Source organism: Zootoca vivipara, chromosome 4 (genome assembly GCF_965207765.1).
Source record: "Zootoca vivipara chromosome 4, rZooViv2.hap1.1, whole genome shotgun sequence".
Classification (NCBI taxonomy): Eukaryota; Metazoa; Chordata; class Lepidosauria; order Squamata; family Lacertidae; genus Zootoca; species Zootoca vivipara.
The window spans coordinates 90081864-90097485 of record NC_142587.1 but is presented as its reverse complement, the minus strand read 5'-3'; the positions used below and the strand labels follow the sequence as shown (position 1 = coordinate 90097485).

Genomic DNA, 15622 nt, shown 5'->3' with positions numbered 1-15622 from the left:
TTAGACCAAAAGAAATATTTACTGAATTTGTTTAATTGAACTCCTAATACATAACCAAAACTTGTTCAAACACTCATTCTGCTCACACTGTAGAAATCAGGAACTTAATGAAACCAGCTCCAGGTTAACTGTTTATTCCATAAATTTATAAAAAGGTCTGAAGGGATGAGACCTTTAACAAATGTTCTTCATCAACAAAAATTAACACACACATCCATGCAGGGGGGAAAACCACTAGGAAAAGAAGTTGGTTTTTGCTTTTTTAAAAAAGAACCTTAAGGGTTTTTTAGGTGTTCCAGACACCTACTTTTCCCAGTTTCCCTATACAAATGAAATTCACGGCCGCAATATGGAAAAACTGATTTAACTTAACCACTGTTGTATATGCATCTTTTTAATCGTCATGCTATAATTTAAAGCAAGTAGCTGCATTATTACACAGAACCAATTCTTTTCAAGGCAATACAATTAAAGAGCACAGGCTGCTGAAGTGGTGACTTGGCTGAATAACATTTCAAGCACTGAGGAAATCTTAACACAGTGTGGACCACAATATGAACATATGTTGATGCTGAACCAGGATGCATGTACAGCTTTGGAATTCTAAAACTAAAAGTCGTGGTCCAGTCTCCAGCTTGCCAACTAATCCTATATGTTGAAAGGGCTCAGGGTTGATTGTTGCAGCAGCTGACAAAACTGACAGCTGTATTAGGTCGTGAACATTGAGCTCGGCCCTATACACTGCCAGTAAGCAGTAAGTACTCACAACAGAACACAGCCTTAAGCAAATAAAAGGTTGCATAACTCTGCCCTGCAATAGGGAGGAATAAACAAAGAATTTCCTCAGCCCTTTTTCTGGTGTTAAAAACCGGGACTTGCCAGGGGGAGAGAACCAATGAGCAACAGCTGTGCTGAGAAGGTGGCAAAGGGCATCTTCTACAGGTGTCTGTGGCTGTTGGTTCCAACTGCTGCTGCTCACACCCACAACACTTCCATGAGCACCAGCCTAAACTGTCTGGGGAAGATCCAGTACAACAAGCAAAACAACCATTGTGCTACTGAAAAGCCTAGAACTACACCCAATCTGGAATGCAACTTTTTTGTGGTTATGCGTAAAATTAAGTTACATTAAAACAGCAAAGTCGCCACTTCACCAGGGGCAAAAACTGGCCTCTTCTCGGATTTCAAGCTTGCGCCGCAATTTCTTGCTGCTCTTTTGGTTTTACTTTGGATACTGGGAGTTCCAAGCCTGCCCATAACATGGGCTCAGCTTTCCTCATCGTGAGCTCAATCTTTGTAGCCGTCATATTTACGTAGCTCCTTTTCACATCAATCACCTGGAAGAAGACGTACATTTCAGTTTACGACTTGACTTCATGCCTGATTAACACCACAGAATTGAGTTTCTTCAACTCACTGCTATAAAGTAACTGTTTTTAAAAAACAAACAAGCAACCCCCCTCCCCAAAATAATGTAACTATTGGTAAGGGAAAATTTAAACATAGTCCTGTGTAACATAGGACTAGAAAAATGAGCCTAAGTATAAGGTCTCATGAATACAGTGAAACAAGTAATTGCTGCCCCATTGACACATGTTCCAAGATACAAGTTGCCTCCTATGCTGAACACACTGACCGTTTTGCTCACAGATTACGATGCTCTCGAGGAAAGAGTGAATTGTTTAAGGGCTGACATTTACTTGAGAGCATTTTATTCTAAACCAGATACTAATTCAGTCAAAACTGAAAAGCAGAAAGTTATGTTCAGGAAACTAAGCATTACTCATCACAATCCAGGATTTTTATTTATTTTTACACAAAAGTGGACTATTCTAAATGCCTCAGGTTTGCAATAAATCAGAATACAAAAGGAACAAGGAAAGTGTATATTTTATGATTTGTATCTTTAATTGCATTTCAGGCAGTCTATTGAATGAGAGGTATTCTGTAGTAGTATCTACTTATCCAACTAAGTTATAATCAGAAGTTAAAAGGTAAAGGGACCCCTGACCATTAGGTCCAGTCGTGACCGACTCTGGGGTTGCGCGCTCATCTCGCGTTATTGGCCGAGGGAGCCGGCGTATAGCTTCCAGGTCATGAGGCCAGCATGACAAAGCCGCTTCTGGCAAACCAGAATAGCACACGGAAACGCCGTTTACCTTCCCGCTGTAGCGGTTCCTATTTATCTACTTGCATTTTGACGTGCTTTCGAACTGCTACCGTGTTTCCCCCTTTTTAAGACACCGTCTTATATTTATTTTTCCTTTAAAAAACACACTATGGCTTATTTTCAGGGGATGTCTTATTTTTTTATTAAGTATGGTACAGCAATCTACATTTATTCGATTTATTTTTTTAAAAAACGCCCGGATCAGATGGCCCCCAAAAATAAAGACGTGCCGCTACTGCTGCGTCGTTTCCTTCTAAATGCACAACAGAGGAGGCTGCAGAGTCCCAGCCACTTGCAGCGCGATCCTATGGCTCCTAACTCAGAAGAAAGCCCCGTGGAGTTCAGCGGGCTCTGACAGCCAGGGACCAGCTTTGGCTGCGATCCTGCTGCTGCTGCCGCCGCCGCCGCACACATTTCCCCTGGGGGTAAAGCACGCCACTGAATGCGCAGGATGGCACTGTGCGCGAGCGAGGGGACGAAAGTTAACTGACCCAAACGGCAGATCCCCAAACCAAAGCGCACAGTCGGATCAAATGCCTGCGCCTCCTTTTGTGCATTGCTTCCTCCCTCCAGCCCCGCAAAAGGGTTAAAGGCAATAGGGCAGCCCAATCCTGTGCAGAGTGAACCTCCATCCGCCCGCGCTTCAGTGTGCGGGACCCGGGAGCGGGAGACGCTGCAGCGAGGAGAAGAGGCAGCGATGGCAAAGGGGGAGGAGGAGGAGGCGGGGGAGGAGGAGGAGGAGGCGGTGGAGGTGGCTTCGGCTTCACCTCCTTTCCTCCCTCGCAAGGCTTCTCAGGAGCCCCGGCGCTAGGCAGAACCTTGGGCCCGGGAGCCGCCGGCCGGCACTCACCAAAGGGAAAGGACCCAGCGTGCCGGCGACGTGCGCTCTGCACCAGGGCCACGATCCTCGCCCCCATCTCCTCCAGCCTCCCTACTCGCCCTTCCATGTTGGATGCCTTGCAGAAACTTCGCTTCTGTAGGTGCAGAGTTGCAGCCGGACGCTGAGTGCCGCTTCCCGGCTCCCCCCCCCTGCGGTTTCCCTGCGGTCTGCCTCGATCCGAGGCCAATCAGGCTCCCACATTGCTTCGTTCGATCGCCTTGAAAAAAATCAAAGCGGGGAAATGGCGTGGGCGGCCGCCGCTTTTGCTCTCTTTTCATCCAGTTCTTCCTCGTTTTCACTCAGGTTCTTCAGCTTTCCTTTAATTGCTGCTGCTGCCGCCGCCATTGCTATTGTGCTTTTTACAGCAGAGTGGATCCGGCGGCCTGCCGGGTCGGCGCCGATCAGCGCTGCGCTGAGCACCGGATCGAGGAAGTGGCCTGCAGGGTCGGCGCCCAGCAGCGCCACACGGAACACCACCTCCTCAATCCAGCACGGCGCTGCTGGACGCTGACCCTGCAGACCGGCTCCTCGATCGAGCACTCTGCACGGCGCTGCTGGGCGCCGACCCTGCAGGTAGACCTATGGCTTATTTTCGGGGTATGTCTTAAATTTTACAAAGTTTAAAAATCCTGCCCTGGCTTATATTATGACTACGGCTTAAAAAGGGGGAAACACGGTAGGTTGGCAGGAGCTGGGACCAAGCAACGGGAGCTCACCCCGTCACAGGGATTTGAACCGCCGACCTTCTGATCAGCAAGCCCTAGGCTCAGTGGTTTAACCACAGCGCCACCTGGGTCCCTCTTAATCAGAAGTTAGTCATGTCCATTAATTTCAATGGATGTACTCTGAGCAGGACAAATGCAGGATATACATATCTTGTAGTACTTATCTTGTCACTTAATTGTGATTTCGAACCTGCCTGAAGTTTACTTGAATGCAAATATGTATGTACTTACACCCCATAGATTCAGATTCTGATTAAATTCCTTATCACCTTCAAAGACGATATGGATATTTAACTGGAAAAGAAGGAAAGGTTTATGCAGTAGCAGTAGTAGCTAAACATGCAGTATTTATTTCAGCTTGCAAAGCTAGAAAGCAGAGGGGGTTTTCCCCAGGTGGGAGTACCATTCATTCATTCACTCACTCATTCCATAAAATTTTTACATTGCTTGATTGTGAAAAAGATAGAACAGTACAAAAGATAAAACAGTAAAATCAAGAAATATTTACAACCCTGCTTTAAAACATGGTAAAGTGCTAAAACAGATTAAAGTTACCTAAATTTTCTAGGCAACTGAGTAGGCTCGTCTAAACAGGAATGTTTTTAGCAGGCACCGAGAAGACTACAGTGAAGTTTCAAAATGCAGGTGCCGCCACACTAAACAATCAATTTGAATTTGGAGTTAAAACAGTAACAAATACAGATCAATTAGGGTAACTCACCACCGTGCTATTTGCTTCTACGTGACTAAGCTCAGGAATGGAATTCTTGGCATAAATAGAAATTGTCACTTCACCTCCAGTTTGATGCCAATCGTGCCTGCATGGAACCACTTTTTTCTCCTGTAGGCGATTAGAGTTAAAATAACAAATCATGGTTGCAACCCATTTGCAAATGCTTTCATTGCTACTTATCTTTTTTCCAAAGTACATTGGGCTCTATGGACGCATAGCCTAAGACTCTTTCCATACCGATTCTTTACAATCCCTTCAATGTCATTTTTATTGCCCCTCCGTAAATGTTCTATGGCTGAAGCCAGAAGCTCAATTTAACAGGATGGAAAGGGAGTCCATGTTTCAGCATTTGTCATATAGTACAGTATATAGCCTAGGTAGAAGAAAACAAAAACAGAGAAACCCACAGAACCACCTTTTTCCAGAGGTGTTTAACGTATCTGTTATGGTTCTATCTGGTTAGTTGCTCCACTAAACTTTGTGCAATCTGCAAAAGTCAAAATATTGTCAGGTAATATCTCACTGCTTTCAAGTCGTTGTTGTAAGGTACAAGTTGATTGACCAATGATGAAAAAAAAAATATTCAAAGTTTCACACACACAAGTCGGTCTATCCAAGCAGGTGTATTATGTTTAGCAACACAGGTAAGAATAGTAGGCTATTAATAACACAGCCCTTGCTACTTACAGCATCCTTCTTAATCCATGCATGTATTCCTGCCGCACAACCCTCTTGAGACAAGAAAGTATTGAAGTCTGATGTTTTCCTCTTGCAGCAACTCCAGTATTTCATCCTGTGTATTAAGATGTAAAGACATCATATAAACAACTGCAACAAAACTAATCTCAAGTTTCATTATGTCTAGCTAGCGGATGATTAACCGAGAATTCAAGGAAGACACATAATACTAACCCTTCATGGAATATAGGGACACCTGCGTGGTATGTACATGTTTCTTCCATGCTGTGTGGTCCTTCAAATGTCTAAGGGAAATATTAACAGATACATAATGTTTTACTAGTCACTGCATTAGATTATTGCTCCACAGCTTCCACCCAACCACTGAGGTAGCCGCTTACAGTGCAATCCCAACCACATCTACTCAAAAAGTCTATACAATTCAATGGAGCTTACTCCCAGGTAGGTAATGTTAGGACTGCAGTTGCATCACGCAGCTCAGTTTCCTCCGGCTGACTAGTCCAATCAGTGCCAAAGCATTTGTTTGGGGGTCTAGTAGAAACCTGTAACATTGCCCCCCCCCCCCATGACCCATAACATGAGCCATTCCATCCATGCAACCTTACGAGTCATGAAAGAGGTTTCACCTTTAATTCTAAAATTACGCTTTTTACATTTCTGAAACTACACTATGGCACATCACAAAATTCTCATGGAAGTGTAACATAGAAGCTTTATAACTGTAAAAGAAATGAGTCACAGCTCACTTTCTTGGCAGTGAAAAAACACATGCCCATACAAATATCCCTCACCTGTACTCAAGAATTACAATACTGGTGTGTGCCGAGGGACATTATGCAATATTGGGTAATGTGATCTGTACTGAAGTGACAACTTACTGATTGATTTTATTTATAAAGATATTTTTATACCGCTAGACATAAATCAAAGGAGTTAACAACATACATAAAAAGGTAAAGGGACCCCTGACCATTAGGTCCAGTCATGACTGACTCTGGGGTTGCGTGCTCATCTCGCATTATTGGCCGAGGGAGCCGGCGTATAGCTTCCAGGTCATGTGGCCAGCATGACAAAGCCGCTTCTGGCAAACCAGAGCAGCACATGGATACGCCATTTACCTTCCCGCTGTAGCGGTTCCTATTTATCTACTTGCATTTTGACGTGCTTTCGAACTGCTAGGTTGGCAGGAGCTGGGACCAAGCAACGGGAGCTCACCCCGTCACAGGGATTCGAACCGCCGACCTTCTGATCAGCAAGCCCTAGGCTCAGTGGTTTAACCACAGCGCCACCTGGGTCCCAACAACATACATACATATGTACAACAAATCTAAAATCCAAGACCACCTAATTCCCTGCATAAGCTTGGCAGCAAAGAAAAGTTTTCAGCAACTTACAAAAAGATGGGGAACTAAGGGGGTTTGAAATGTGGCACATTTACATAACATTGAGATATTTACCTTTTTACAGCCTGAATTTTTACATGGAGTCCCAATCTTTATCTCATCACTATCATCCTCTGTAAAACAGGAATAGTTTGCTTTATAAGTCTTAAGAATTCACTTTTCTTCTAAAGAAATGAGCAGAACTCAAGCATAAAGGTGTATACAAATGACATTTATCTTTCAGCTACCGTCTGCTACACAATCAGATAGGATACTTCCATGTTCAGTGCTCTGAACTCCAAGGAGGGGTTCAATAATAATAGCAATAGATTCACTGAAACTATCTAGCACTGAGCTACAGCACACTCATTTAGGTAAAAAACATGGAACCCTATCAAGCTATATACCTTTTTTTATTTCGTTGCCCGACGACAGCTTTAGCTTCTCTAATGCTTGCTTCAAGGAAGCAGATACTTTCAGCTGCAAGCAACTCATCGGCTCATCTGGGCTAAAGAAAGCAGAGGGAAGAAGTTGTGTTACTTTTTAACGTGACAAAAACAATTCACTTCAAAATACTTATGAAGTCTTCTAGAACACTGGTATTTTACAGGTGCATTAGGACAGATAAATAAGCTGCAGCCTGACCCAAGGTAGTTTGCACCAGCGGCACCAGCATGAACACGTAAGTGGTGTATAAATAAATGGGAAAATGGGGGTTATGATTTGGATCTGACTAAAGGTGCACCCAGGGACTGAAAAGGTTGAAAAGCACTTTTCTGGAGAGAACTTTCATATGAACACAGTAAGCTACCTTATTAGCAGCTCCCTCTGGCCCCTCAAGCCCAATACTGTCTAGCCTGAAAAGGAGTGGCTCTCCAACACCTTTCACACTCTTGCCTCCAGGTCCTTTAACTAGAGATGCCTGGGATAGAATGGGAACTTCCATTATGAAAAGCTTGTGCTTATTTGGTAAGCTATAGTTGTTCTCTTTCCATTTCCCATGACTTTCATCCGTACAAACTCTAAAAACAGCAAACCAATTTCAGTCCCAGAGAAGAGGAGTAAGCCAAGAACCAGCAAGGATGCTCAGGCTCTGGATGAGGAGAAATGGCTCTGCTCTCCTATACATCGTTTAAAGAAGCTTTGCCATCTGACTCAAGAGTTTCATCACTACTGGATACATATTATTCCCCCAAGAGACAATAAGCGCTTCTTTCCTTTGCTTGGTATTTGGTCACAGAAACAAGGCATCCTCTGACTGCATCCTGAAGCTGCTCAACTACAAAATATACAAATAAAGCAGGTTTTAACATTACATATCCACTCCCAAAAGGCTGGAAAACGGGGCATATATATGTAAGATAGATAGATATTTGGCACAAGTGCCCGCTCTCAGGACAATACCTAGGCCTCTGTATTGCTTCCACAGGCTTTGGTGCCTGAATTATGTGTTCTTGAAATTTAGGTTTCAGGTCAGCTAACTCCTTTCGCTCAGAGGTAGTTTTAACTTCAGGTTTGACAGGTTCAGGGGGCTTCTCACTATTATGTAAGCCCTTTGTACAGCCCTGTTGTAGAAAGAACAACAACAATAATAATGTTATTATTTATACCCCGCCCATCTGGCTGGATTTCCCCAGCCTCTCTGGGCAGCTTACAGCACATAAAATCATGTATGCATACTAGTACAGTACCTAATGTCGACTGTATATTCAGCTCTAACCATGCAATTTCTTAAGCTAGTTCTGCCATTTGAGCACTTAATATTTAGAAGTAAATACTAGGGTTAAGTACAGACATTCAGATCAACTTTCTCCCATCAGTTTCTCAAATGCAGCAACCTACGGTCTTTTAAGTTATTACTGGCAGGCCTGTGTAGGGGGCGGTGCAGACAGGTACAGTGGTACCTCGCAAGACGAATGCCTCGAGCAACAAAAAACTCGCAAGACGACAGCGTTTTGCATTGCGCGAGGCGTCTCGCAAAATGAAGTTTTATATGGCCGTGCTTCGCAAGACGATTCCCCCCCCTAAAGCCACAGCGCCAACTACTGGATATATAGTGGAAATACAGTGGTGCCTCTCAAGACAACGTTTTCGCAATACAACACGACTCGCAGAACGAATTAATTTCATCTTGCGAGGTATCACTGTACACTCGCCCCAAGCCTCAGAGGGCTAAGCTGGCCGGGGGACCTGCCGGACCTACGCTATCATGCCAGGAACAAGACTCCTTCCCCGTGCCTCAGACAAGCTCAGCACAGCCCTGCACACACGCATGGTTTTAAAGGTCTTCCATACTTATTAGAATCATACAAAGTAATAGCAGATTCAGTTATTCCACTGTCAATCATTATCTAGCCCAAACAGTAGCATTCATGTGTAAGAGGGAAGCAGCAGGATCAGGGAAACGCAACAAAATATTTGGCAAAAAGTCAAAGAGCCTAGCGAGGACTAAGCATGCACGGTGACTTTGGAACAGAATGTCAGGAGAGAGATGAAATGAGTAACCTGGAAAATGGCATGGCTGGCACACACACACTGCACACACTACAACTTTTGGTGCAGGTCCCACTTTTATAATCAAAATGTCAAGAAATATTTGAAACACCTGCGGAAAAGACACACACTTTCTTCACTTGAAGGCTGCTGATTTGAACACTCCATGTCAGTGCCAAACAGTTGTACAACACCTACAGGTGAAGCTACAAGCAAATGTAGGTTTTTGGAACCTGATTTTTCTAAGTGTGTCTAGGCAACCTGTGGTCCTAATGTTGTTGACTACAGTCTAAGCTAAAATACGAGCCAGAGTCTAGCAACCACATGTTGCTCATGCCTGTTCTAAGGGATTCCCACCCACTCAAATGAGCAACTTTCAGTTTTTCCATTTGTAGTAAAATACAACCAATACAAATTATTAATACATACTGCAATGCTTAAGAAGTCAGAAAAGTCTGTGGTCCTTCTTTTACAGCATGACCAGCCCTGTAAGATACAAGCCATGTGAAACATAAATTTACCATCTTAATATCAAAAAACACCTAGGGAGAAAAAAGTGAATGTTTCCCCAATGTGAGATAATAAAGCTACACGAAAAGGCCAATGTTATTTTTAGATAAAGCGATAATCATCACTTTGTTAAAAAGCAATAAAAACTCACTGAACATTCCAACACTGGTATCCAACAATATGCAATAACAAGTTTCACCAACATACTTTGGGAGTGATGTACTGTAGCACAAGGTTCAATAGAGAACTGGAACATGTTTAACACAATGCATTCAAGTGACCACTGCTGCCTGGAACAGCATGTTTCTATAATAACTAAAGGGGGCAAATCTTTTATTTCAGGAAGAAGTGGGCATTCCACCAAACTCAAGCAGATTGATACATCAAAGGCCATGAAAGAAATTGAAATATTGCCATGAGCATGATTTAGCAGAAGTTTTGGAAGGCTTTTAAACAATTATGTTTGTACACCTACTTTAAGAGCATCATGAAAGACTGGTACTCCTGGGTGATAGGTACAGGACTCTAAAAGGAGGAGAGAAAAAAGAAGGATTAGCAGAGGACAGCAGTGATACCATCCCTAAAACTACAGGTTATATTTAGCAAAGTAAGTTAATCAGTCTTGTGATTGCTGTCAATATTTTCATATTCATCATGTGGCAGCACACTGAACACTTTTTCAGTTGGAAACAGAGCACAGAATTCAGGAAACATAAGCAGTTGTTACAAAATACTCCCTTTGGGCGTTCATGTGCTTTCCTGGATAGCATGTTATCTATAAAATCCAGAAATGAATTGAGGCATAAAATTATATATACATTTTAATAAGTAGACATACGTAGCCTAAACTATTAGGTGGATTTGTAGTTGGGTTGAATGACCAAATCCAAAGAGAGCTCACTAATGGTTCCTCACCATCCTCGAAAAAAGGGACAAGTGGAGCATCTTTATAAATTAATTGGATTAAGGAATTGAGGATATGCTCAATTCTGCAGATGACACCAAAATGGGGGTAGGAGATGGGTGGATAGGTAGCCAATACTGCTGAGTACTGAACTGGATTCAATATGACCTTAACAGAGTGGAGAACTGGGCTCAAACTAACAAAATGAATTTCAAGGGACAAATACAAGGTTTTACACTTAGGCCAAAAGAACCAGCAACACAAATAGCAGACCACAATATGAACATGAATCAACAATGTGAAGCTACAGGGGAAAATGCTAATGCTAGTCTAGGCTGCCACAACAGAAAGATAGTGTCAAGGGAAGTAATTGTACCACTCTATTCTGCCTTGGTCAGACCACACCCGGAATACTGTGTCCAGTTCTGGACACCACAATTTAAGGAGGATACTGACAATCTGGAATGTGTGTAGAAGAGGGCAACCGAGATGATCGAGGGTCTGGAAACCAAGCTTTATGAGGAATGGCTGAGGGAGTTAGGTATGATTACCTTATTAAGAAGGAGATCGGATAGCCATCTTCAAATATCTAAAGGGCTGTCACATAGAAGATGGAGCAACTTTGTTTTCTCCTACTCTGGAAGATAGGACCTGAACCAATGGCTTCAATTTATAAGAATGGAGATTCCAACTAAACATCAGAAAGAACTTTCTGAAGGTAAGAGCCTTTAGATAGTGGAAGGACTCCTCCAGGAGGTGGTGGACACTCCATCACTAGAGGGTTTTAAGGAGAGAAAAAATTCCATCTGCCATGGATGCTTCAGTTGAGAGCCCTGCACTGAAGGAGGTTGGACTAGATGAGACCCCCAGGATCCCTTCCAACTCTATAATTATATGATTCTATGACCCAGCTCCACTGGCACTGCCTATATCACATACAATCGAAACATGAATACCATTCAAGAAAGAGGTCAAGGCTAGGATTCAGAAAAGAAAATCAAGTACAGTAGTGTGTTTTGAGCTTGTATTTCTTTAAGCACTCTACTTGTAACTGATGGTGATTTCAAAGCAGAAGAGCATTTAAAAGATGAGATCCTACCAGGTGTGCCCAAATCATTTGACATGCCTAAAGTACGTCTTTGGATTCCAGTGTAAGTGTTTGCAATGGACTCAAGTACCGCTTCTTAAGCGTGCAAACAAGTTTCAAGGAGCTACATGATTCTTTTCCAGAACAAGTAACCAAATAAATATAGGGCAGTTTTGAAACCCACAATTTATATATAAAGTTCCACAATCCAACACCAAAATACTTGCCTGAAATGTCTCTAGGCAAAGCATACTTTGTGGAGTGGGGAAAAAGAGGAAATGGACTGTCTCTCTCTTTCTTCACTACACCACCCCCTTGTACCCTGGAAGTATTTGCATCCTGAAAAGTAGGATGTAAGTAATTATAAATAAGAACTTGTGCCCACTATCCAGGCAGTAGTAGTTCAGGTACAGTTCAGGTGATGCACAGCAAGCACTTACTCCTCAACAGGAAACACAATACAGCATCTCAACTTCACATGAGTGATATCATCAGCTCAGCTTCAAAAGTAAGGCACCTTAAAAATTAAGTTTCAATTCCAGCAAAACACCTGACACATCCAGACCTTTCCCCATCCAAGATGTAGATCACTTCAGAAGCAGTCTGCTGATACAATTAAAAATCTTCCAGAGTCTAACTTCAGCGTACAGTATCTTTCTTCCTAAGCTTGCCAGTCAAACAAAAGTACTACCTGTAACAGAACCGTTTTACTAATGACAGTATATTCCTATGATGCCCTTCTCACCAGCCAGACCACAATGTAATACCAGCTTAGTGGGTACAGATCTGCTGTCTTAGCAGCAGGACCAGATGAGTTACTAAATGCCAGAAAACAAGTGAAAAATGGGCATGATTTGCTTTCTAGAACTCAACTAAATTGTGAAGCCATTCTGACAACAGAATCCCCATGCTTAGTAGAATATATTAATTCAGAAGTCAAAATGCCAGTTCTATTCCATACTTGTTCCAAATAAGAATCATTAACTTGCTTACAGTTCTATCATACGTAGCACAGACCCAGTTGCTTCCAAGTTCAAGACGTCTTATCCTGCTATGATAAACAGTATGCCCAGTGCAATCAAACCTCAAAGCATTAAATATAATATAAAAGAAATCAAGCTACTTTTTTTTTACAATACTGAACATGCTACTGACATTCTTAGTCCTAACACTGAGCTCTTTGAAGTGTTACCGACCAGTATCTACCGTACATTAGAACATCTGAATTACTATGTGTGTACCAGTCTAGATGGAAAAAATAAGCGAACTGCAGGTGCCACACATGTAATTATCCTAATGACTACAGTAACAGGAGTCTCAAAGGTGCTGAGAACTGCAAAGATGAAATGTTCGGATTTCTTCACAATGGGACCACCTTCATATCCACACTCAACTCTTCCTTCTTCTGCTCTTTTCAGTAATGCCAGATCACTTATGGCAGGCGTAGGTAACCTTTCACCTACCAGTTGTTGCTGAACAATAACTCCCATTAGCCCCAGCAAGCATGGCCATTGCCAGGGATAATGGGAGTTTTAGTGCAGCAACATCTTGAGGGCCAAAGGTTCCCTACACCTGATTTACACAGCTCCACCCTGCTTCAAAACCACTCCTTACATGAAGTCATTAGTTTCAACTTCTCAGTCCTCATCCCCAACTAAAGCCCATATGAGTACAGTAATTGCATTTACTTGCAGTCACCCTGTTATTTGTCCATTCCTTCCTCTCTACTAGTTTATTATCCTTGCCCCTTTCTTACTTCATTGTTCCTACCCCCTAGACCAGGCATCCCCAAACTTTGGCCCTCCAGATGTTTTGTATTACAATTCCCATCTTCCCCGACCACTGGTCCTGTTAGCTAGGGATAATGGGAGTTGTAGGCCAAAACATCTGGAGGGCTGCAGTGTGGGGATGCCTGCCCTAGACTAAATTTACAGTTTACAGTAAGCTTGTCATGGTAAGATCATAGAATCAGATTTGGAGGCTGGGTGGGTTGTAAGCCCTCTGGCACATCTACCTCCCTGCTCAATTCAAGAAGTATAGAGTATTGTATGTGTTTTGTTATGTTAGCATAACGCCATATTATGATACTACCTCTCAGGGTCGTATGCTGGAAGTTTCCTGGGTGAAATCATAGATCTGTTATTTTTAAAACACTTGAACGGCACTCGCCCACTTGCACCCCAGGACTCTGCATTCTGCATGGGCATTTGTATCACATGTGCTACGAAGGCTCATCTCCTAAGACAACTTAATGTTGTTTTGTAACTCAAGACCAGTATCAGTGCATGGGAACAAAACATGATGTTCCCAAAACAAGCACAAAACATTATCCATGCCAGGAGAGGACAAAAAAACTGATGCAGGGTCTTCTCTATTGTTGACTTAAAGCCCTCAGAAACTATCCTGTTCCCACAGAAGTATTTGGACCATGTTGCTGATAAGCAGCACAGGGCATCTGCTGTATCTTAGTTCAACCTACATGATATGGGAGAGGAGGAACATGTTATTCTAATACAATTTAATGTCAATTGTGTGTCTAACAAATATTTCCTCTATATGTCTTTTACACACACATTTGTTACATTTATAACCACCATGCTATGGGGAGAGAAAAGTGTGCAAGTGGTACATAAACAAACACACTTTCCAAGTAGCCCTATCACTCACTATATTAGGGAAAAAATCCAAGAGATGCAATACTGGAATACATTGCCCAACCTGCTGCCCTTCAGACCCTGCTGGGCTCCCAACTCCTTATCAGTTCCAGCCAGCATGGCCAATGACCAAGGAAGTTGGAGGGCCACAAGTTCCCCACCCCTGCATTACTTCATTCACATCTCAGTCTTCCTCCACAGAGTTGGCATAAATAGCTCAACACTCTTTTATACTCACAACAATCTTGTGAAGTAGCTGCAGTGATGAACTTCATGGCTGAAAAAATAGGATTTGAATCTGGGTCTCCTTGGTTCTAATCCATATGTGTGTGTACACACACGTATTTATGTGACTGGTCCATAGCTCAGTGGTAGAGCACCAGCTTTGGACAGTATAGAATAGGGGGATGAGGACATGCATATGTGCATGAGGCTGCTCTAACCACTATACCACACTCCCTTGCATGGCCTCAGGCCAGTCACTCCTCTCTCCCTCTCTCTCAGCCTGGCCCACCTCACAGGGTTGTTGTAAGTATGAAATCAAGAAGGGGGGGGAGATCTGTGTAGCCTCGAACCTTGAGTTCCTTAGAGAAAAGAGAATACTGTATATAACATAATACAACACACACACACACATATACAGCATACAACGGGGTGAAGACACACGTTATGTGGAGGGAGAGAGGGAGAGAGAGCAAGACTGCTCTAACCACTACACCACACTCCTCTGCATGACCTTAGGCCAGTCACTCCCCTCCCCTCCCCTCTCTCAGCCTGGCCCACCTCACGGGGTTGTTGTGAGGATGAAATGAAGAGGGGGGAGCTCTGCGTAGGACGTGTGTAGGAGAGAAAGTGAGACTGCTCTAACCACTACGCCACACTCCCTCGCATGGCCTTCTTGGGCCAGCCACTCTCTCTCCACCCCCCTCTGTCAGCCTGGCCTACCTCACGGGGTGGTTGTGAGGGCGCAGTCGAGAGGAGAAAAGCTAAGATACCATTATAGTAGAAGAATATCATATTATTTCTCACCGCCCACGTTGGCCTCGGGGTCGAAGCGCTGCCCGCAGCCCCGGTTGTAGCACAGCAGAGCCATGGCCGAGAAGCGATGAGGAAGGAGCCGGCGGTAGCGAGCGAAGAGGGAACCGAGGAGAAGCCGTCGCTTAGCTGACGGGAAGGAAGAGGCTCTCTCGCGCTCTTTCCGGAAAAAGCCGGGCGGAAGCTTCGGCGCAGGAGGGGGCCCCTTCGCGAAACTTCGGAGGAGGGAATGCTCAGGGCGCACGCGCAGGGCGCTTCGGCCGGCGCGAGGGAAGGTAGACGGGGAGGGGGGGGCGGAACGGCGGCGCGGGAAATGCACATGCGCAGTGCGGGGTGAGGTGGGCGATGTG

At 43.7% G+C, this 15622-nt stretch overlaps 1 protein-coding gene across 1 annotated transcript; it reads right to left on the bottom strand.

The window, feature by feature from the left end:
• On the bottom strand, positions 1 to 15440 carry CHORDC1 (cysteine and histidine rich domain containing 1). The gene is made up of 11 exons (XM_035114944.3): positions 15267 to 15440; positions 10068 to 10117; positions 9512 to 9568; positions 7994 to 8154; positions 6997 to 7097; positions 6665 to 6723; positions 5421 to 5491; positions 5196 to 5301; positions 4497 to 4616; positions 4007 to 4069; positions 1 to 1337 (listed from the first exon to the last, which is right to left on the bottom strand). Exons 1-11 carry the CDS (start codon positions 15328 to 15330, stop codon positions 1185 to 1187), a joined length of 1005 nt encoding a protein of 334 aa, XP_034970835.1. The 5' UTR covers positions 15331 to 15440; the 3' UTR covers positions 1 to 1184.
• Between the last annotated feature and the right edge of the window lie 182 nt (positions 15441 to 15622).